The sequence below is a fragment of the Cygnus olor genome, chromosome 27 (assembly GCF_009769625.2).
Source record: "Cygnus olor isolate bCygOlo1 chromosome 27, bCygOlo1.pri.v2, whole genome shotgun sequence".
In the NCBI taxonomy this organism is placed as follows: Eukaryota; Metazoa; Chordata; class Aves; order Anseriformes; family Anatidae; genus Cygnus; species Cygnus olor.
The window spans coordinates 754,545-778,019 of NC_049195.1; the positions used below are offsets into that span (position 1 = coordinate 754,545).

Genomic DNA, 23,475 nt, shown 5'->3' on the forward strand with positions numbered 1-23,475 from the left:
AACAACGTGGTTCAAGCAGAACACTGCTCTTGCAACATAAGTCACAGAGATCGCTCGTCACAGTCAGCAGAGGCCACGAACACCTGCAGCTCCAGCTTTCTGCTCCACGCAGAGACAATGCTCCTCAACTGACAGTAGGAGTTGCTTTCACTGCTGGATGTGGTGTGCGGAGATGCTCAACCAGTTGCAACCCCTGGTGCTTTCCTGCATCAAGCTCCCAGCCCCGACCACACAGACACAGAAAGCCCCCTGCCCTCCCTGTGCTCGCAAGCAGCTCACTCTCCCTTGCTGCGGAAGAGAGAGTGGGGTCAGGATAGGAGACCAGCAGACTGCCGGATCATCACCATCCTTCCCACTTCTCAGGGGGGCTTCTCTAGCCGTGTGTGACAACCTTCACCCTATGCACAACAGAAACTACAGGCTGGGGCTTATTTTTGGAAACTCTAACAGAGCTGATCAGGTTTCAGGAATGCATTTCAAGACTGGAACAAGATTTCACTGTCAAGATACCTGCTCTAAAAATGCTTTGGAGTCTTTTGGTGTACTGAAAGGCCTTAAATTAACACCGTGAAAAAAAAAAAAAATTCAACTCCCCAACACAAGAGTCTTTGGTGGAAGCTGAGTTAAAGTAACCGATTACCACTTTGGAGTGATTGAGAGTTCAGCAATTAAACAGATCGCACTCTGTCTTGCCTGATTAAGTCACTCTGAAGATGCGCTCCAGGCAGCGCGCATCACAATTGCTCACGTGGGTTTGCAGTCACGAGCTTAACATCACCGACGTGCTGCATGCATACCGTGCAGTACGGATTGAGTGTGTGCTGGCTTCAAGAGACTAAGATTGTAAACTGAACGCCACACATGACTAGTGCCGAGATGAGAGATGGGGAGAAGTCCCAAAAATACTGCAGCAGGCTGCAGCGGGCGAACCCTGGGGCAGCTGGTCCCAGTATGTGCACTTGTGCAAATGTTTCAGCAAGGAGGCACAGAGAGCAAAGCCTGTTGCCTTTTCTTTTCTTTTTTTCTCCCCCCCCCCCCCTTTTTTTTCATGCAGAAACTCTGCTTACTTACTTTGAAGCGCTATGTTTCTAAGTGCATTCAAGTTAAGTTGGCAATGGATAAGAACCATGTCTAAGATTGTCACAGGACTGAAGTGGTAATTGCGTCCCTCTGGCCATGAGGTCTCCTAGGAGACCCAGGGCAGCTGGCAGAATTTACTACAGCTTTAAAAAAGGTGAAACCAGTGGTTCTGTTCAGAAAATTGACTTTAAAATGCTGCATTGAGGCCATACCAGTCTTGCTGCATTAACATCAGCTAGGTGGCAAAGCAAGCTATAAGCACTATTACTCCATAAGCATTAGAAACTGTAGCTTCATAAAATAAGGAAATGAAATTTCCACTTACAATACATCATGCTGAAGCTGCAGTACTGGCCATGCAGGATTAGGAGGAATACAGGCTGGAAACTAGAATGGTATCAGACTAACTGGTATTGAAATTCAATTTTCTGACTGCAACCAGAAGTCCCATTCCTTCATAGGTCACACACAGAGATTCAAACAAGCTCTCCCCCCACCCTCCCAACATGTTTTTAAACCATTTAAGCACTAGATGCATGCTGGCAGGATCATTAGTTTCTGGGGCATGGTTAGCTTGCTCTGCGTAAAGTGCTTGAGGAACATAAGCTGCCAAAATGCTAGCTGGAAATTCAGCCTGACCCAACCTGAGCCCATGCTGCCGGTGAGCCCTCGCACCCAGCTGCACCTCTGCATGCTTCCCGTCCTCCCACGGCTGGCAGCACGGGACAGCGAGGTCTGAACGATACAGGGCTCACCTCCGCCTCACTGATGTGAGCACACAAGTGTTTTTTTTCCTTCTTTTGTTACGTGAGACCTGGATGTAGCATTGTAAGAAGTTTCACAGAATTATCCAAAAGCAACTTTTCAAGTAAAAAATAATGAAAGAAAGTAACAAGAACATGAATCCAGTTAGCAGAGGTAATACCTTGAGCCCACATCTTATTTATATATGGTACCTGCTTACTCCAGCAAAGTATATCCTGAGTGCACAGATCCATCCCTACACTGCCAAGCCCTGACCTTCCGTTGGCTTCCCAAGTGAATTTAACAGCTTAAGGCCAAATTCAGCCTGCTGGCCACATGCACAGCCATGGCACAGCCATGTACTGAAACAAATCTACACCCTCATGCTTAGCCTTCTTGGTATCCCCTGCATTTCACAGTTTGATATCATGGTCCTCCTTGGCATCTCTCACTGATCCAATCCAGCAACAACCTGCATGGTCAATCACTCTCGGGTATGTATTTGAACAGAAAACTCAACGACAACAAAATGCAATGAACTACAGCTTTGGCTTCACTGAAGGTCTTAAGGCAAACCCAGAAATTTCTTTGCAGCACTTTATCTCCCAGAGGTGGTGAGGAGCACGGGAAGAACACACCTGCAGCAGCAGCACACCGGTGCTGTGCAGCAGAGCAGGGCAGGAGGTCCAGCTGCACACAGCCTCCATGCCTCCAGGAGCTGTCCCTCCCTTCCGCAGGGCTTTCAACACCTCAGTTCCACTTTCTCTCTCTGTCTTCCAGGCAAACCCAATGCTGAGTGCTCCCTGCAGTAACATTTGGCTTATTGCTTGCAACTGCAGGTTTTGGAAGGGAACTGAGACTGGGGAGGGGATGGGGAACGCAGAGCAGTTGGTAACTCCTATCTGCACATGCTTTGCTTGTCATCTCCTGGTGCTCCGGACTTTTCCATCCACCCTCCCCTTACTGCAGGGCTGAAAATTCAGCAGAGACCTGCACTGTGTTCCCGTTCATGTGCACTGCTCTGCTTTGTTTGAGCAGTCTTCACATGCATCTGTAACTAGCTCGCTGAGTTCCTTTAATGTTTATTATCTGGACCTCAGTCAAAGCTATGGATGGAGGTGGTGTCTTTTTTCCCCAAAAAAACTAGACTGAATTTGGCTGCAGCAGCTTTCACTGGTGTGACTCCAGCACATTACAAGGAGTTACATCGGCCCTTCCCTCCCCTAGTGGGACAGTAGTCCTGAATCTTCTGAGTACAAGCACATCGGTAAGAGGGCAGGACAGAAACCTGCTCCATTCGCAGCAGGTCCTGACCACAGCAACCTACCTCAGCAGCCAGCTCCAAGAACTCCCCCACAAAAGCTCGAAGCCACTTGTGAGAGAGCCCCAAAGGCAAAATCTGTCCTTTATCCTTTGCGCAAGGCTCCAGCTTACAGGATAAGGATCAAATTCACTTGGGAAATGGTCACTGCAAGGCTTTCGAGGGGCTTGGCAGAAACTCCTGAAGTCAATGGGGAAGCCCTTGCAAACAAAACAACTGGAGATTGTTCTTGGGAGACCTTCTGCAGCATCAGCACCTGTTAGGACGGAGGACCACTGCACTACAGAGGCATGAGTGACTGCGAGCCTGAAGAGCCCTGCACCTGCACGCTTTGAAACCAGACAACACTTACAAATACATAGCTGCCGCTGGCCAGAAATAGCAGGACCAAGACAAGCAATGCAACAGGCACTTTGCAAAAACAAAGGCAGGAGGTTTCACTCTTATCTCTGCCTTGTATTATTGTGAAGAGAGGGGAGCAAAGTCTACTTTATTTCTGCCTAGCGGCCAGCAGGTGACAAACAGCTGGAGTAAACCTTCCAGACTATTTTCCCACCAAACACTATATGGGGATTCACTACGTCAATGGCAGAACAAACAGGAAGAAGATGTCTTTCTCTTTGGGAATACGGTAGGAAGCACAAGATTTCTGAAGTAGAGCAAATGTTACCAGAGAAGAGTGAGTAGATTTTGTTTGGGTTCATCTTGATTGATAAGAAAACAAAAGGCAGAACTGATGAAACTAGAGTCAAGTTCTCTGCTAGCATATATCAGTCTAACCGGATTGCACCCAATGCAGGATTACACCAAATGAGGTATGCAGATCAGGACATCTGTCAGGTTGTTTCCATAATAAACTTTTCCATCAGGCATATTTTTAATACTGTAATAATGCACAGCTCTCTCCTTCACAACAACAAAAGCAAATTTCTGGGTCCTACGCTTTGGCATAAACCAGATAAGATACATGCATGTCAAAGTTTTGCTTGATCTTTTGATTTTCCTAGTAACAGCAGTGGTAGCAGCCTGACAGATTGCTACGCTGAAGTTTCAATTCTCGAGCGTCTGAAAGACAAGCAGTGGAAGGCACCGAGTCCTCCTACCGACTGCTCCGGGCGCTGACACACTGTGCCCTGCACATGGCAGCGAGCTAAGAGGTGCTGCACGTGCACTGCCACTGTTCTGCTCACCTCTGCACTGCATAGACCTGGTGCTAGGCATTGCCTACTGTGCATAAAAACCCACAAACACGCACTGTACGTGACAGAATGACCCTGGAGCCTCAGCTGCCAAGCTTGCCAGTGCTACCAGCAGCAGAACGTGTCACCTTGCTGTCCTCCAGAAGCCCCCACTGCTGGGAACGGAGTCCCAATAACCCTTCAACATGCGAAATCACTTCTTTGCCAGAGCATGAGCCAGTCCCGCTTGACTTGCTCTGTAATGAATAATCCTTCTAATTCATCTTATAATGCCTTTCCCCAGCCAGAAAGTATGGAATATTACTGTTTTGGAAAAGCATCTAAAAATAACTGAGGGTGGCGTGGAAGGCAGTGAGAGGAGGAAGGTAAGAAGCAATTGAAAAGGATATGAAGATCCTGAGAGCCAGGCATTCAGATTAGCTAACATAACTTAAAATGGTTCAACTATGTATCACTGCAAATAGAGTTCTGACCAAATAATAATAATATATATATATTGCTATGTCATTCAATTCAACTAAGAGGTCCCGTGAGAGGTGTTCTACAGGAAGCACACCTCCCAGCTCACAGCAGATTAAGGCTTTTGCTTTCCTGCTTTGGAAGGAAAGGGTGCTGAAGCAAAAGGATCCCCGTCGGGCAGTTCCGTAGTCCTGGAAGACAGAGGGGCAACAGAGACAGATCCTGCTATTGCCTGTCTGTTGGTCTGAGAAACCACTTTGTAAGCAGCTATGGGTTTGACTTCAAGACCTTGCCCATCTTCTGGACTGTAGTGACGGGAGTATTTTGACAAGGATTGTGGACGGAAAGGCTTGTTAACCATGGAGCCCAGGATGGCTTCTTGTGGGAGCACCTGTCCTTGGTTCCTCTCACTGGGCATGCCGCTGTGGTCGGGCTGCACACCTTTAGAAGCGATGTTCTCCTGGGCCTCCATCGCTCTTACAGAAGAAGGAGGAAGATTGGTCGGCTGAGTAAAGCCTGCAGAGGGATACTGAGGTCTTGCCGAGGCCGTGGACCCACGAAATGCTGTATCCAGGCTTTGGAACATAGGGCTGGCTCTGTGTTGGACATCGCCTGCTTGACTTATGAAAACAGGAGGTGTGAACTGTTCCTTAGGCATGCTATGAGAAGTCAACTCTTCCATGCTTTTCTTTTTTGTGAAAGGGGCTCTCAGAAACACATCTGCTTCTTCTGGATGTCTGTGAGCCATATTGCCCTTGGAGATGAAAGGAGCTTTGGTAAAGACATCCACCTCATCAGGCACTTTTCTCGAGCTTCGGAAAGGAGCCGTGGCAAAAACATCTGGTTCATTAAAAACCTCCCCAGAGTGCGACTGGAAGGCAGGGAATGGCATCTCCCCTGCTCTGGCCTGGGAAGATTGGGAGTGGGCATCTTTGGAAGCCTCCCGTCTCTCCCTGGGCCCAGCTTGCAGGAACCCTGGGCCCAGCTTGCAGGTTTCCTCCTCCTCTTCTGAATCCATCAGTAAAGGCCTGGACCCACTACAATCCAAAATATCTCCTTCATGGTCTGTCCCCTCTCCTTCACTGCTGTAGAAGGAGCTGTTGCTTGAAGGACCGTCTCTTGCTAAGTAGTCTGACTCTGAGTTGTGCTGGGTTTTCACCTCTAGCATCTCAGACTGACCTCTGTACAAAGCAAGTCCATCACCGCCAGAAGGTCCTTTACAGAGATCAAGAGCTACAACTGGAAATAGGGCTGGATCCCTCTGCAGACCTAAAAATGCAAAAGAAGAGTGTTACTCAACAAGCTATATCTCTTTAGTCATAAGAACGAATGTAAGTTCTTATTACACAAGCAATGTCATGAAGTTCAGATTTAAACCACCACCACACATGGAAAATGAGACGGAGAGGGAGGGCAAATAAAAGAAAGTAAAAATGCCAGGGAGGGTATTTACTGCACACAAGCTGACACAACTCAGCACAGTCTCACGACTCAGGGACACCACAAGTACAAGTTTTCAGGAGATGGATGATGTTTGACAGACGAATGGGCACACTCAGCACCACTCACAGAGGTTTCTGTGCCACCCACAACCATGACCATCAGAGAGGTTTGCACTTTGTAGCCCTGCTGCCTGGGGTGAAGCATCAGTAAACTGTTCTTGTCATTTTATTCTGCACTGTTGCTTATCGCCTCAGGAGTGCCCTATAAACAGATGTATGGCTTGGCATAGCCTCTCTTTCTGTGAGCCATCCCACAGATACATGGAATCACACTCGGGCATGTAAAATACGCAGGGATGCCTTACAATCTGCTAAATGTCGGCCTGTAGCTTTTAATGAATTCTGGTAACTATAGCAGCGTTATTTTAAACCACTGCAAGACAAGTGATTTTAAACAATCCATACCATGATTTCAAATGAAGTGTCTAACATAACTATAGCAATCTGGCTTGCTTCTGCATTGGTTTAACAGGGCAATGCAGGGTGAGGCTTGCAGAACTGCTCTTCTCCAGTTACAAGAGCCCAAGATAGGGTTGGTTTTGCCTTACGACTCACAACAGACAGAACAGAAGATATCTTACCTTCAAAGAACTATTGGCAGGTTAGGAGTATGTCATTGGACTCATGTTAGCAAAAGGATAGGAAAAAGGCACATGAGAACTAAGCAGTACGAATTGCAGGAAGAACGGGTGGGGTGGCGTGGGGGGCAAGGTGGTTTGGTGTCCACTGACCGATGGACAAGCGAGGTACTACCCAACCACCCCTGCGGTGACAAAATAGCTTTACCATGTCCAAACTCTGCCCAGATTAATGGTTTGAACTTATACTACCATCACAGGCTGCAAGGCACTTTTTCTTGACAGTCTGTAGACGTACGCAAGTTAACCCATTCTCAGCCATTTCTTAATTAAAGACACAGTACTCATTCATTAGGCATCAAAATTGTTATTTATTGGGAAACTATTCACTGCAATACATTACACTGCTAAATAAAGACAGTGTAGATATGTGAACATTTTATGTTGCTCTACAAAAATACTATCTATCTTTCCTGAAACCCATGTTGTCAGCAATGATTTAACCTTAGATACTAATCTGTTAGATTACAGGAATAATGTGTGCATGGTTGTGTTTTCTTCCAGGAGGCTGGTTATGTATTTTACCAGGTATTATTGCGAGATTCCGAGAATACACGTGGAAGCAGACCAAGACCAGCTGCCACACCGCGCAAACACCTCTGATTACCCAGTCCTCATTGAGATAGAACACAGAGGAAAACAGGAAAAGCAAAAACGCATTTATCATAGTGAGTATTATGCCAATGCAAACCAACCCAGTTTTCACAAGAACAGCACAAACAAGTCATTTGAAGAATTTTCTTTTTAAAGAGTTATGTGCCTGAGTTGCATCTATGTTCATGCAAGTGATGACATTTGGGACAGAGTTAAGAGAAAGGCTGACAGGATATAAGCCCCAGTTGGTGGAGAGGGTTTTTTTTTTTTTTTTTTTTTGGAAGCAATTTTCTCCTTTGCTAAGGCCAGTACAGGAGTTACAAATTACTCTGGGGAAAAAATGAAGTGATGTTTAAGTGGGAACTCGTTCTGGCCTTCAGTTAGGAGCTGGTTTCACTTGAAGTTGCTAGACAACACAGCAAAGAGACTAGGGTACATGGTAATTTAAAACCAATGAAAATTGGTACAGCAATGTTAAAATCTAGTAGGTTACCAGAGAAGTTTTGCAACTTACTGATGGAGAGGAGCACCATCTACACCCTGACATTGCATTTTTCTGGCACTGAAGAAGGCAGACCTGGTTTCCAGACATCACCTCAGGGTAACTCATCTCAGGCAGCTTCCCCCCACGTCCCCGTTCTCGCTTTCCTTCATTTTGCTTCACCAAGAGAAGCAAAAGGCAAAGTTACAGTCTCAGGAGGAGCTACGGCAGCATCACTACGGAGAAGACAACATCATGGAGCATTTCACTGCAGCTGGGTGCGTGACTGACCGGCTTAGACCTCTTGCAGTCAACAATCTTGTATGTTAAAAGGCCTGAGCTATGCTCAGGCACAAAAATGTCCAATCAGCCAAAAAAAAACAAAACATAAACCCCTTTGTTAGTGCTAACCCGACATTTAAACAAGAAAAAGTCGGGGGATTCCCATAAGCAGCCATAGCTACAACCTGTGCAGCTGAACTCTTGGAGGCTCGCAGAGCACAGCCTTTAGGACGACAGAATTTACGTTGGCCAGCATCGATGGATGGGTGCGCAGGTCTGCAATCACAGATGATCGAGAACGAAGCACTTGAGGGGCTGCTCCACATTAAAAGGTTTGGCAGTTTTGTTTGGTGTTACAGCAAAGGAGAGAAAGGGTTGCCCCACGAGGCGTTAGCAGTATGACTGTAAAGGGCAAATCTCATGAATTTCATAAAGTGCTTTTCTGGTTGAAGCTCTGGCCCTTCTCTGCGACAACCGGGCTCCTGTTCGCACCACAGGCACGCTCTGCAAGAGGCCTGGAACAATACAGGCCTCAGATGGCTGCTGGAACCAACCCACACAGCACCCACAACCCCTCGTGCTAAAGGGACGCCGCTCCTGCAGAGGCAGCGATTGCTGACGGCCTCCTGCGCCACGCCGGACACTGTCACTTGGCAGCAGCCGTATCTTTTGTCCCCTCCTCCCCAGGACTCCCGGGATCTGCAAGGTACTTCGCTGGGAAGCAGCCCTTATTTCATCAATTAAGGCTTCAGTTTTATAGCACATACTTTACTCCATGAAGTCTTTACAGAAGCTCGTGCTTACAGATGACGTTTCTTTCTACCCCTGAACATCTGTATGTAATTGCTTTTATTCCAGGGTCAGATACAAAGCAATTATCTGAATGAATGAATGAATGAATAAATAAATTCCTCAATTATACTCAGGCTCCCTTTCTAAGGAAGTTTTTGTTACTAAGGGAGAATTTAAGTAATAAAAGTGCCTCTGGCTCAGTGCACCAGGAACACACCCTACCTTTTGAGGTGAGGGCCACAGAGCAGCTCCGGCTTCCAGATTACCACTGCTTGCAAAACACCACAAAAAATGGGTTGTAATTTTACATGCAGGTAACAACCTGCAGACACTGTTTACCCCTGAGATACAGCACTGACATACAGGGGTCCTGTCTTTCATAGAAAACACCACACAGACGTGGCAAGGTACTGAAATAGCTGACGGGAATTACTCTCCATTTTACAGGGCCTGCAAGGAGGCAGAGCAGTCACCGAGATGATCTCACTTCTGGATCAGAACCCAAAACAGGAACACATCAGAGGAATATTGAGGCATTCCAGGGTCTAAAGCTACTTCTTGACCAGCTCTCCTCATTTTATCTAGCTGAAGTCAGGAAGGTCTCAACACATTAACAGGCAGCTAAAAATCATCAGCTACTAGTAAGCAAGATTACTAGTTTGGCATTTTAAAAGGGTGAAAAGACTTCTCATTCCTCCATTCTTGAAACGGTGGTGTTTTTCCGCATATTCCGATTTCTAGATGCATCGTCACTGAACATCACCATAGGGCCACCCCACACAGGGTTTTCAGTTAGCAGACATCAAAGCAGGACACTGAAGGTCGGCATCCCCCTTCCCGTGTCGCTGGCCAATTCAGGCAGCAAAATGGTTTTGCCCCAAGTCACTGCACAGCGGGACCATCTTCAGGGTGCTTCATTTCCAGAAGATGAGGAATTTAATGCTCTAGTTTTGGCACACTTGCACAGTCGTTTGCACTGTGCAAAACGAGATAGAGCAGGTGTTGAAGGCACAAACTGCACACGCTATTCCATCAGTTCATGAACTAGACCAACCAACTGGAGACTAACAGCAGCTGTTGGGTTTTCACCCTCCTTTGTACAAGCCAAGCATTACATATTCAAGTCATTTTTAAGATGCAGATGAGTTTCTAGAGGTTAAACTCCCTCCTGTGGAGGGCACAAGCTTTGCAGATCACTCATGTCCTTACACCCACCCAGCAAGGCAGCCCACCCAAGGAGCAAGGAGGAGGTTTGGTGCCATGCATGGAGTCTGCATTTCTGTGCGTAGGCACAGCTCTCCCCAGAGCAGAACTTCCCTTGGGTACAGAAGTCTACTACACCACTAAAATCACCCCTACACTCCCTCCCCATCTGCCCCCACCTCCCAAGTCCATATTTCCTGCTGTAGTTAATGTGCAGTGCCCACATCTCAAAGAAGTCACGGGGGAAATTCTCACCCGACTACTGGTAGCTGAGTGGACTGATAAGCCTCATGTGTTGGAGCACTCCCCCATGGTTCATCCACTCTTCCCCCACACTTGTGCCAGGTCCTACCAGCTCTGACTGGTACCTATACAAGTCCTTGAACCACAAACTGTATTGGCCAACAAGAAGATAACTTATTTTATACAGACACATGCATGTGCATGTTCACACTTCAAACACTCATGCAGCACACTGCTCGACAACATTTTCTGTAGTCAGAGGCCTATACGCTCCAGTTCTTGCATTTGCTTCAGTACCCCTGAAACTTGCTCAACTGTCTTTGGCCTGGATCGCATTTGAGCTTCCATTTTAATAACATGATTAGAAAAAAAACAAACCACTTTTCAAGTAAGGTGGTTTTGGAAAGTCACATGAGGCAATACCCTGTGAGGTTTCAGACTGAAGAATACACTGGGGACAGGACCTCTTGAGATCTTCCAAACAGGAATATAGACATCATCATGCTCTTAAGAAAAGTCTCCCTCTAAAAACAATTTTTAGACGCAGATCTGCCACAAAGCCACCCATGCCACAGCTTTTCCACACATCTCTCAGCCTTTGCCAGCATGCCCATGTTTTCAGCTCGCACAGCTCCTGCGGCACTTGCCAATCCTTCAGTAACCCTGTACTTGACCAAGTTCCAAGGAACCCAGTGAAGACTTGGGCAGCCAGAATTCAGGAAGCCATAGCCACCTGGCTATGGGACGGCTGCAGCTGACAGTGGATCATCAGACACAACACGAATTTGCTGATCTCTGAATTGTGGGTGACACACTTGTCCTAATCCAGTTAAATAACTGGGGAAGAGTTTGAAAGGCGGGGCAGTTTGAGACTCAAGACCACTCAGAGTCAGCAAGAACTGACATCTAAGTTCCAGCTATTGCTTTTAACATCTCACCACCCCAAAAGCAGAACTTATTCTTGCATCCAGAGCACAGCCTTGAGTTGAAACAAAGTTGCTTTGTGTACTGTGGTTGCATCTGAAGTACAAGGATACATCAAAACAATCAGTGCCCAAAACAATACAAGCTCAAGCCTACTAGGGCAAAAGGGCTCCTCTGTCATCCTGGCATATATACACAGCACACACCAGGCAGGGAAGAAAATCACTCTGCTGCAAGTTTGCTGTCTGCATGTATATATTATGTTACTTAATAACATCTGACCCTTAAAAGGAGACAGGAAACACCTCTCATGGCTTCAAACGAGGTTGCAACCATAGCTATATGAGAACCATTCTGACACAATTTCAGGAACGCTGGGTACCAAACTTCTTCCATGTGGACACCGGATGAAAGTTCAATTTGTTCCTTCACAATAGCAGCTTTCACACAAACTCCTCAACTTTTGAGCAGCACACAAATACTAACCTACTGCCTCTAGGACAATCACATTTTTTGGAGAGCTTCAAATTAATCCCACGTATCCACCCATTTCACATTCCTTGCATTTTTCATTCACTTAGCAAGTAAGCGGAGAGTCTTCTCTGATGAAGCACGTCTAGGTAACAGACATCTCTAAAAATGTATGCTTCCATTGTATTGCGTTTCCCACCCAGATCCATGAATGGCTACTTGAAAAAGCAATAAAATGAACATTCACATCTGCTTATTTAATAGCATTATTAACAACCCAGTGCATTTATAATTTTTCCAGAACCCTTGAACAAGTGTCATTTAAAATCTTAAACATTCTTTAAAAGTACTTTAATTCACAGAAATCTTTGTTTCTAATATACAGTAGATGGTTACTTTTTAAAATCCATTCTCTTTTCATATATTCTCAGTATCTGACTATACAATAACTTTCTATCTATAGCGTCTTCATGTTTCCAGTCCAGCTTGCCTGTGCTTTAGGAATATAAAACAAAAAAATAATAAAGTTCTATCCACAATTTTACTAAGGTCATTTCCATAGTTCTCATGTAAAGCTTCTCTTGGAAAGTGCAGTATACACATGTAATGATACAACACACTTAAGCAATACTTTTATTATTAAGTGTAGGTTTTAAAAGAAGAGTAATGTAGAGCAGACACGATTGATGGTAATTCTATTTACAGAATTCGTTAACCTAAGCGTTGGGGTGGGGGAATAGTGGAGAGACTGGAGATAGGAAAGGAGTAGTCATGAACTTTGATTTCTTTCCGTCTTAGCGAGAGGTCAGTACATACATATTTCAGTCGTTCATACTTTCGCACATGGGAAACTGCACTTTTACTAATACATCTACATACACATACACAAGGTTAGCAGTGTAAGCTATTAATTATTCCACTACAGAGGAAGAGTCCTTCTGTTCAGAAAGAGCTTTCAAATACAAGATAGAAATTCCGGACTTCATGACCATAAACCAATGAAAACAAGTTTAGCGTATCCAGCTAGCTGACAAACTAAGCATGTAAAGGGAAAAAGAAAAGGTAAAACCCATCAAATTGTAGCAGCACTTATTTCAAACCACCTGAACCAAGTGCATGCTTGATCCACAAAGACTGAAGAGTGGAATAAAGTCCACAGTAATCTTTGTCTACTGAAAGAAAAAGGTTCCATACTTAACTGGTTTGCACTATATGCAGTTACAAGAGAAAACAGGGAACCCAGAACAGATACCAGATGCTTGACTAAAACCAGGATTGAAGTAGACAGACAACTGTAGGACAATTTGTTTCGTACACAATTTACAGTAGGTTGGGGGGGGATTTTTTTTTCCAGTCAAACACAGAAATAGTCACAGAAAATACATCTGCTGCTGCCACAATGCCCTTTTCAGCCTAAAAAAGGTCAACAAAAAGCTAATCACAGCCATACTCACACATATTTGGTTCAAAATCTTGTTATATTTCACTTAGGGTCATTTTTGCAGCATTAACAATCTGGTGGCCTTTTTTTTTTTTTTTTGAGCTCCCCCCCACCCCCATCCCACGGAAGCACAGTTCATTCATAAGCAGGATTGTTAAACAGCAAACAATTAGCTGGGGGCAGTCCAGAAAACTCTCTTCATATGCACCATCACCAGAGGTACTAGGCATGACTACTTCAGGAGAATTCAGTGCTTTTTCCTCCTCTGAAGCATATACTGGCAATTTAGAAACATCAGCTCTCCTAACCTGTATTCTGCAGGAGAGGGACGTCCCTACCAATTTCACTCGTCCCCTTCCTCCTGCCCATTCATCAGAAAATTAGGAACAAAACAAGAAACAAACCCAGAAACACAAACTCAAAAGACTGAAACAGTTGTTTACACACTACTATGTGGAGAAAGGAGTCTGTTGTATGCAGGGATCGTACATCAGCTATGATTATCTAAATCATTTACAGTTAGGCTTTCCATGATGCTATGTGTACATCTCAGCAGGGTGGCTAATGACGGTGCTCTCTTTAGACATGGGCTAGCAGAAACAGGTGCAGAAGGAACCACAGCAGGTTTTCACCAGCTTTAGACAGGACTACCTGGAGAACTGAGACAGAATCTTTTGTGGGGCGTGGGAAGACAGGGAGAAAGGTGGGTGACTGTCTCCTGTTGGCAGATTTGTTTTTCTTTTAATTAAGGAAAAGAACAAAAAACAAAAGAACCACAACTGAAGGTAACTCCTCTGGAAATGAAAACGGAGGATTAGGTACGTTACAGAAACTGCGTCTGCTACTGTGTCACTGCTACAGGTCTATGAGCTGATCCACCAGCAGTAAAGACCTGGCTATGTTGGGAAGACTGGACTCAGAGCTTCCACTGTTGTTTCTAGAATGCCCACCTGAAAGTGTGAGAGATAGGAATTCAGTATTGAACAGGACACACACACACACAACAGTTTCAGATGTTCAAGAGCAAGCAAGAAAAAAAGTCAAAGCAAAACAGAAAACCTGCTCAAGCTCTTCTCATTACTTGCATCATGATAGCAACATTCCCTTTGCTCGCTCTTCCACCCTCTCCCTCCCCTCCAAACCCAGCTTGCTAGACTCGCATGGAAAAACATCGCAGCAGCTTCTGTGCCAACAGAAATCTCTACATCCAAGCTGCAGAATTCAGTCCTTACTAAAGGATCTATAAAACAATTTTAAGTACTCCCAAAACCAATGGAAAGGACTGTTCAAAGTTTAACACGTTAAAAATTAGTCGCTGTTTTAAAAGCATCTTTGAGTTTCCATCCACTGTAGGGAGAGCTGAGCTTTCTCAAGAGAGAGATGCTGCTCTTTATTCAAAGTAGCCTATCTTGGCCCAACTTTGGTAGAAATCTCCTCTCTCTGCAGGAGCAGAGTTTAGTATCACAGAACTTCTTCTGATAAGCACCAGTCTTTGGAAGCTAGCGTTAGATGCAGAGCAGGTGTACAGTATGCTCATGCTGTAAATGAAAATGGTAGTTAGGGAAGTCAAAAAAGTTCTACCAAACTGAAAACCAAAACCAGATAAAGGGAGCTCTGTAATACATTTTTAAGCCTATGCTAGCATACCAAAAGCTGTAATCAAAGCCCTTAGATGGCTTGACTGCACAGAGAAGATCCATTTCATTGGCCATACTGAAAAATCCTGTCTACAAGAGCTACAAAATTCAGCAGTATCATTTGTTTTAGGGAAACAGTACTGCTCCTTAGACTCAACCTTGCATAAGGCTGAAATTGTTTGCAACATTAATGTGATTTGTGTGTTTGTAACATTAATGTGATGTAGGTGACAGGAATACTGTAAAAGGAGAAACTTCCCAGTCTGTGTCCTAAAGGTGAAGAACACTCAAAGCTCTTCAAAGGAGGTGGGTACCACCTACCAGGCTTCTCACACAGTTCCCACACGCACCTTTGAAAATCATTAGTCAGAAATAAAAATACTCGCTTTTGGCAGGAGTCTCAGAGTTATAAATGATTATTATCACCTCCCTTTCTTGTACCTCATGTCAAGTTCACTTAAAAGTCAAAGGACCTCCTTCCATTGGCTTAAACAGTAAATAAGAACCTCAGAGAATAAGAATTTGCTACTGTACTTTAGGCATAGAGCTATTAGTGTACCCTGCCTGGCAGACTGGTAGAAATTACTTCATGGGACCTAAAGATGCTTGCATGTCTATTCTATCTCTTCGGACATGCAACCTTCTCATAAACAGAAAATCTAGAGACACCGCAGGGCCAATATAAATCACAGAAAGACTGAGCTCACTAAACACTATAACGATAATATCTTACAATTTATGATTTGCATTACTTCACATGTACTGTAGTACCACTACCCCAGAACTAATATATGTTCATTGTTTCTTTTCTCCTTCCCTCTTCCACACCCAAATCCTGGCTTACCTTGTGAATTTTTGGATATCAACACTGGAATTGGGTCAAACTCATCTTCTGTCACTTTTTCAGAGCCCTCAGGAGCATCAAAGCCTGCTATCAGGTTAGTATCTTCTGCATTGTAAAGGAGAAACAGAGGTAAAGAAGCAAAGATAGCAGAGAAAGCTGGTTAGAATTGCCAAAAAGTGTTAGAACATCTTAATGGTTTCAGAGACAGGGTTTAGAAGAAGGAGTTTCATTTAAAAGGTGAAATAAAGTCAGTAAGCCTTTAGTAAAGAAAGTAAGAAGTAAAAGAAGCAATTAAATACCAAAGTAGAGGGGGAAAAAAAAGAAAAAAACACAACCAAAACCCAAATCAAAAGGCAAGCCAAGTGACAAGAACCAAAATAAAGTTTGGTCAATCTGAAGGCTTAACAAGTGGCAGAGCTCAATGATGTGGTAAAAGCCTGGGGCATAAACTGATGAGGACTGAAGGTACTCTAAGTCGTCATCCAGTGGCCATCAGATATTAGCGCAGTTTGACAGAGCAATCTGTCTCTCCAGTTACCAGCTCTCACGTACAGGGAGAAGAAAAGGGCTGGGAAAAATGCAGAAGAAATTGCAGTCATCTACAGTGGATGAAACCCCTAAGCTATTTTTACCCACAGGGATAAAACAGAAAATGCAATATAAAGGCAGATTTCCAAGGTGTCCAAGATATAACTAAACACACAGAGAGATACTGAAGGCAACTAGAGCAGTTCTGGCACATTCCATTGATTTTAAACCATGTCAACAGGAATTAGACACTTGGTGGGAGGCACTTTCAACTACTTCCACAGTAGCTCAGACATTTATCTGCCTCATCAAGCAATTACATACCTTTAGGGACTTTCACACTCTAACTGTGCATCACTACTACTTACTTTAGACACCTAAAATATCTTCCAAAATCTGGTTCTCAAATACTACATGAAATATGTCAGAAAGCATAGCAAGGACATGTAAAAGTCGATGTTTTCCAAGGAACGGTAACATTCCTGTTAGGCTTGGATCGAAAATAAAAGCTCTTTACCTAAAGCTGACAGATACACTAACAGGTTTTGGGTAAGATGTTGCAAGAACCAGCTTGTGAAAATACCTTGTCCTCTGGAAGATCAGATTCAGAAAAAAAAACAAAAAACAAAAAACTAAAACCAAACAAACACACACCAAGTTTTATGGAAGACTAGGCTGTAAAGCATCAAAACCAAATACATTTGGTCTTGACAGAAAGTCTCATCCTGTCATCACTGTCTCTGGAGTTATTTGTGGCTCCTCACAACATTGCTGGGAGCCTCTGAAAGCATCCTATTTCCATTTGACTTCATTTATAATTACAATTGCTCACACCCCCAGAGTTTGCTATACAAGAAGGTAGTCAAGGAGCACTGCTCAGTTGTGGACTATCATTCCTGAGGAGAGGGAAAGGCTGGCGGGTGTCCCAGTTTGGGCAGAACTCCTTGGAAGAAGTAGCTATTCACAAAAGCATTTGAGCTTGCCTTAATAACTATATATCACTATAACTGGAGAAAAACCCTCTTTTCTCTCACACACATGCAGCTTAGTGCTGTGTTCAGCAAACATGGGTTAAGAAATCCTGAAAGCCGAACAAAAATTCAGCAGCCACAAAGCGCAACACAGCCTAGTAAAGCACAAAGGAAAGGATGCTATGGCTTGGCTGAAGCACTAAGCCATGTTCAAAACACAGCTGCTTTTTCTTGTCCTCTTGGTCCCACTGAGGACTTGCAGCATTGCAGTTCCATGGGCTGATTACACCTATGGGTATCACGATCTGCCTCACAGGTGCTTTACGACACCAAAGCCGGGACTGGATAAACAAACCAAAAAAAGAATGGGACTTAATGGCCACATCCAGAGCTATAAAAGCAGGGTTTGAAGAGAAGTCACAAATTAAATTTGGAAGAGTATATTTATATTTTGCCCCCTTCCCTCTCCCCCTGCCCCTACTCCTGCTAATTAAAGTCGCAGTGTCCCTGTCAAATGCGAGCCTTTCTCATTCCAGAGGGAACAGCAGGGCAGCCGGGGAGAAGTCATGCAGAAGTCTGTTAATTTGTTTTCTCATTAAGTCACACCAACAATGTTTTGGCTTTGCTATGTTCCAGACATGGAGTAATAATTGCTTGACATATATTTCAAGCCATTTACTCAAAATAAAGTGGCACGAAAGTGTATTATAGCAAAGTGCAATTAGAACAACTGCTTGTTTAAACCCAAAAGCTCTATGAAAAACAGTCTCATTTTGAAGTGCCATCAAGTGTAAAAATTGATTGCAAACTGTTTTACAGCAATTCCTCTGAGGACAGATCATTTTCTGTTGCTATAGGGATACTTACCAAACGAACTAAGCAAAACCCACTGTCAAGGGGCACCAAATGGTTAGCATTCAAGCCTCTGAGCCTGTCTTTGCATGGCAATAAATAATACAAAAGTCCTGGTCCTCCTTCCCACTCAGGTGGAGGTGTACTACCCAATATTCACTACAAGCTTGGCTTATACAAATCATCTGTTAACATTTGCCTTGTCCTCAAGGGAGGCACTGTTCACAACTGCCTTAGCCCATAGCAGGAATGTGCCAGAACAGAGCCAAAAGAATTCACCATGAAAGTCACGCTTCAGCTGATACCTCTTCAAACTATTCCACTGCCACTACTCCAGGTACAGTGCATGAGAAGGCCCAAATTTTAGCTGGATGCTCTGCAGCCTGGAAAAAAAAGTCATCTGATTCAGGATCCAGCTTCCCAGGGTCCTCCGTTCTTGATTTTTAGTGGAACAGAGAACAGAACTCAGACCACTGCACTGTATTTTCATAATTCCCCTCAAGCTCAAATAATAAAGGGCGGATCTGCAACTCTTAGGAATTATTACACATGGTCTACTTCTTTGCAGCTCTGCTGTTTTGTGTTACTGTAAAACTATTCCACTTTTCAATTGGATATTGTACTTAGACTCTCATTCATTTTTGCTGCAGTTTGACTCAAGAGCCTTCTCCTGATAACCTCTGAAAATGAAATCAGCCTCCAGATCTGAAAGAGCTCAGTCACATGCTACAGACATGAATGTCGACAGGCAAAAAAAAAACGACATTCAGAAACATGACACCAGTATAGATCATTATCAGGCTCCCTTCCAGACTCAATAATACAGCATAAAAGCAAGTCTTACATCATATGTGCAAAAGGCAAAACAAGAGCGCATTCACGCACCATCCTGAAGAAGGGTTGCATACAAAAACCTACCTATCCTTTACGCTCACTATGTCATTTTGTCTTGTGGAAGGTATCACCTGTATTTATTTACAATCAGGCTGAATACATTAACCTGTATTTTCCCCTTAGTGCTTCAATTCCCATTACAAGTTTCACCAGCTTGGGAAAAAAACAAAGCAATGGCCTGGGGGGGGTGGAGAAAAAAAAAAAACACCACTAGAACATGGAGCATAGCATCTGCTTGTGTAAACTGGTATTACCTTCACTTCATGTCAGAAGACCGACTTCTGGGATTGATTAGACATTAGAGACAGGAGGGACAGTTTACCTTTGTGAGGTTGAGCCGTGAAAGCTACAGGAGCAAACTCATCCAAGAGGTCAGCAGCAGGGTTAGAAAGCAGAGAACAGTCAAGCAGAGAGTCTTCCCCAGTGAGAGAGTCTGAATCCAGGTTAACATCCCAAGGCCGCAAGGTAGCATTAAACAGGACACAAACACCGTTAAGTTCATATTCGCACATTCCTGTTCCCGTCCGCTTAGTGCACAAAGAGAGCATTGATGCAAAGCCAGCAAAAAAACTGTCCTTTTTTGTAGTGAAAAATATTTCTCACTTCTCTGCAGTGAGGGCAGAGGGATTTCCAACACCTTTATCAATATATAACACAGTTTCACTGCTGCTAACTGCGCTCTGAAGTAGAGTATACAACAGTGAAATCCCATACAAGCAATACATTAAATTAGATTGGGGGAATGGAGGGGAAAGAGTTGCAGGGACTCTCTGGCAAAACTAAGTACTCTGGCTGTTTCACAGCAGACCTCTGAAAAGATGTCAAGTACATCTGCAGCAGAAGATGCCAGATCAACACCTTCATAATTAGAAAGGAACATGACTGTCTCATTACCATTACAGAACAAACGGAAATGTGCAAGTGCTCCAGATTTCAAAATATTCATCAGAGTATTACTCTGGCACCTACAGATTTGTAATAGTGGGCTGAAGGAATACTGTACCATTCAAACAACGAACAGCATTGACTTTTAAGGAACTGTGCAGCACCCACTTATAAAAACGCACCTGCAAGTGCAGTTTACACTGGTGGGGAAAGCAGTGAGAGAAGAGATGCTTATGTCCATACAGATACTCTGATTTTTTTAATAGCAAGGTTATGCAGCCCATCCCAGTGCAATGCACCCGTGCCCTGCCACAGACCCTCCCACCTCACCAACCTGTTCTGTTGGAAGCAACCGAGTCAGTCTGCGACACAAGACGTTGGGGCAATGGAGCCTCGAGGCCCGGTATGAGACTCTCAACAGCTACGTCAGGTTTTCCTTTCCAAATGTGCAAAATGCCAGAGCAGAGGAGAATCCAGAGGTTAGTTTGCAAGACACCACAGAAGTGAGAACTAAGAAGGCGGTTGTCTGAACCCTTTAGTGACTCATTGATCTCATTGACACCTGTCAGCTACATTGGCAGTGAGATGCTGAAGTTAGACTGATAGCAATTTAACCATGAGAAAAGATTATGACACTAGTGTTTGTTGGCTTTGAGCTTTTCTGTTTTCTTTTGGTGTGTGTGTGTGTGCAATTAGAAATATCCAAAGGCTGAAACTGAAGGCTACTAATGCCTGCCCTGCAGCTAAGCACAGGGCCTGGGGCTGGGCAAATAACCGCAGGCTTTTGCAAGGACCTTTTCCAGGAAAAAACAAACAAACACACCACCAAACAACCAAACAAAAAAAAACCACTGACCTTTGAGGAGTCTCCTTGCAATAGAGGTAACAGATCATTAACAAACCCACTGTGGAGCCCTTAGCATGCTCCCAGCTAAGCTTGTAAAAAGCCAAGACTGTGAGATCTTTTTTTCATTTTGCAGTGCTCAGCAAAGCAAAGTTTGTAGTCCCCAGTGAGAGGTGATACATTTTTAGAACTTAACATCTTACTGAAAACACTGGTCCCTAGTATTGTTGAACACTGACATCCATTATGGATGGAGATGCTTACACAGGCTGGACAGAAAGATTTGTTTTTATATAATCCTTAAAGGGGACAGACAGAGGATGGCTGTCAACACAGTCACAACAGCCAGGTATAATGCTTGTCTGGGTCTCTTCCTCAAGGACCAAAATTAAGGTAACGAGCCAGGAAGTGAAACTGAAGAACAAGGATGCATTCAAGTGCTAGGATCAGAAATGGTCTAGCTGACCAACGCAAGAGAGATCCATGAATATTTTTGCTTGCGTAGCAGTCAGTCTCTTTGTGACTCGTAGGATCATTATCTAAGAGTATTCAGACAACTGCCAGGAACTACAAGAGGAAGAAACGTCTTACAGTTAGGTGACTCATTTCCTACCTTTGCATTCAAAGCTACAAGGTTGCAGCCAGCCAGCCAAGAAACCCTGGCTTGGACCCAAAACCGAAAGAGCAGCTGATTGCAAGTTACTGCAGTCTGCAATCATTAGTTTTTAGTACATCTGGCAAGTGGGTCAAAATATGGTTCTACAACACTGAAACCTTCACACTGCCTTGGAGCCTGTTGCATTTGGGCTCATCACAGCCCAGCACGTTTATTCTCACAATATGCCCCAGAGCAAACGCTCACTTCCTCCTCCTGCTGAGGGCCGATGACAGACAGGCTGAGTGCCCAGGCCACAGTCATACACAGTCTTTAGAAGAAATGGAGAGATTTTTTTTTTTGCATCTTCTTCAGTCAACAAGTAACTCTCTTCTACCTATGACCAGAAGAATACACAAAGCCCAACCATGCCTTATTATCGTGATTCTCACAGTTTCCCAAATAAGGCAGATTTGTCTCTGTATAATCTGTAGCTGCCTATCACATTGCATTTTGCCAACATCAGCAGCTGTTTTCAAAGCCCAACAGGGTAAACATGCAGTTATCATGCAGGACAAGGCATGCCGTGTCAGATAAAGGGAAGGAGGTACCCTGAGTTTATTGTTACCATTCACAGCATCTGACGTGCTACCGAAGGGGTCAGCGAGAGGCAGGATATCAGGGAGCAGAAGCGCAGTCTCAGGAGATTTGAGCCCCTCAATCAGTTTTTCTGGGTTAAGCAGGAAAAGGAGGAAGGAATGCAAAGAAAAAAAAACAACAACAACAACAACAACATTAATTTGGTACTCAGTGCAGTGGCTTATCACCTACTATGTCAGCCCCTGAAAAATATCTGCATAATCTTGTGTGCAAATAACACTATTCCTTAAACATATTTTCACTAAAGATCAAATAATTTCAAGACAGGGTCCGCTATTCACCAGCTGGCTACGGTCATCTAGACAGCCGAGATACACTAGACAATCTAGACACACTTAAATACCTTAAGTGTGGGAGACGGAGGGATTTGGCCAACCTCTTTTCAGTGGTTTGTGGGGACAGGACAAGAGGCAATGGCCAAAAAATGGATCACTGGAAGTTCCGCACCAACATGCAGAAGAACTTCTTCACGGTGAGGGTGACGGAGCACTGGAACAGGCTGCCCAGGGAGGTTGTGGAGTCTCCTTCTCTGGAGATATTCAAGGCCCATCTGGATGCCTACCTGGGCAACCTGCTCTAGGGAACCTGCTTTGGCAGGGGGGTTGGACCCGATGATCTCTGGAGGTCCCTTCTAACCCCTACAATTCTGTGATTCTGTGAGGACATCCACAACCACTGTGCACTGCTCTCCCTAAGAAGCCACCGTAAAATAGCATACAGTTCCTTCACTTCTATGTGAAGCACAATGGTTTAACATGACCCCCTGAAAACCTAATAAAAAACCCTATTCCTTCTCACCCTCATGTACTCAGGAGATCTTCATTTGTGTTAGTCTTCATCTAATGAGAAGAGGGACAGACGATCAGAACCTAGAGCTAGGTTTACTACTCCTATTAATCTTCTCAAAAATGGAATACTTAAAGCGCTTAAGAGCTCAAGCAAAATCAGAAAACACAGAGACACTATAGTACCAGACATCAGAACCTGCCCTCAGGTTAAAGAGCTGTCTAGTTACCAATCACTTATTTCAAATATCAGGTTTCAAAATCAGGTATGTCATTGTCAGCTACATGACTCCCATGGTTTCCATTATCCATCATGCAAAGAAATTTAGATTGCCTGTATAAAAAAAATTAATCTCAATTATTAATCTGGTGGATGAGTGACTTTGCAATCAAAGTAACCAGGTTTTCAATACTGAGCTAAATTATTTAGCTTTCCCAAAGGTATTCTCACCAAACAAGAAGATAAGGGATATTTTCAGAATTTGTTAGAACTAATCACCTTCAGTAGAGCAGCACTGATAAAACTTGCTCCATATGGACAAATCTGGTCACTTCAACTTGTTAAAATGACTACATTTATAATCTAACATTAGAACGAGCTACCAC

General features: G+C 44.1%; 1 protein-coding gene across 12 annotated transcripts in view; it reads right to left on the minus strand.

The window, feature by feature from the left end:
• Window positions 1–1,878: 1,878 nt before the first annotated feature.
• The window catches only part of AAK1 (AP2 associated kinase 1), an 88,368-nt gene continuing 66,771 nt past the window's right edge, over window positions 1,879–23,475 (minus strand). For 2 of the 12 annotated variants that reach the window (XM_040538261.1, XM_040538262.1), the window contains 5 exons: window positions 22,053–22,154; window positions 20,320–20,421; window positions 19,423–19,533; window positions 15,856–15,960; window positions 1,879–6,072 (listed from right to left, as the gene is read on the minus strand). In XM_040538261.1, the coding sequence (XP_040394195.1) occupies window positions 4,919–6,072; window positions 15,856–15,960; window positions 19,423–19,533; window positions 20,320–20,421; window positions 22,053–22,154 (1,574 nt within the window). In that variant the 3' untranslated portion in view covers window positions 1,879–4,918. Of the gene's footprint in view, window positions 6,073–12,272; window positions 14,325–15,855; window positions 15,961–19,422; window positions 19,534–20,319; window positions 20,422–22,052; window positions 22,155–23,475 lie in introns of those variants that run through there. The other 10 variants (XM_040538263.1, XM_040538265.1, XM_040538266.1 and 7 more) reach the window with 7 other exon arrangements.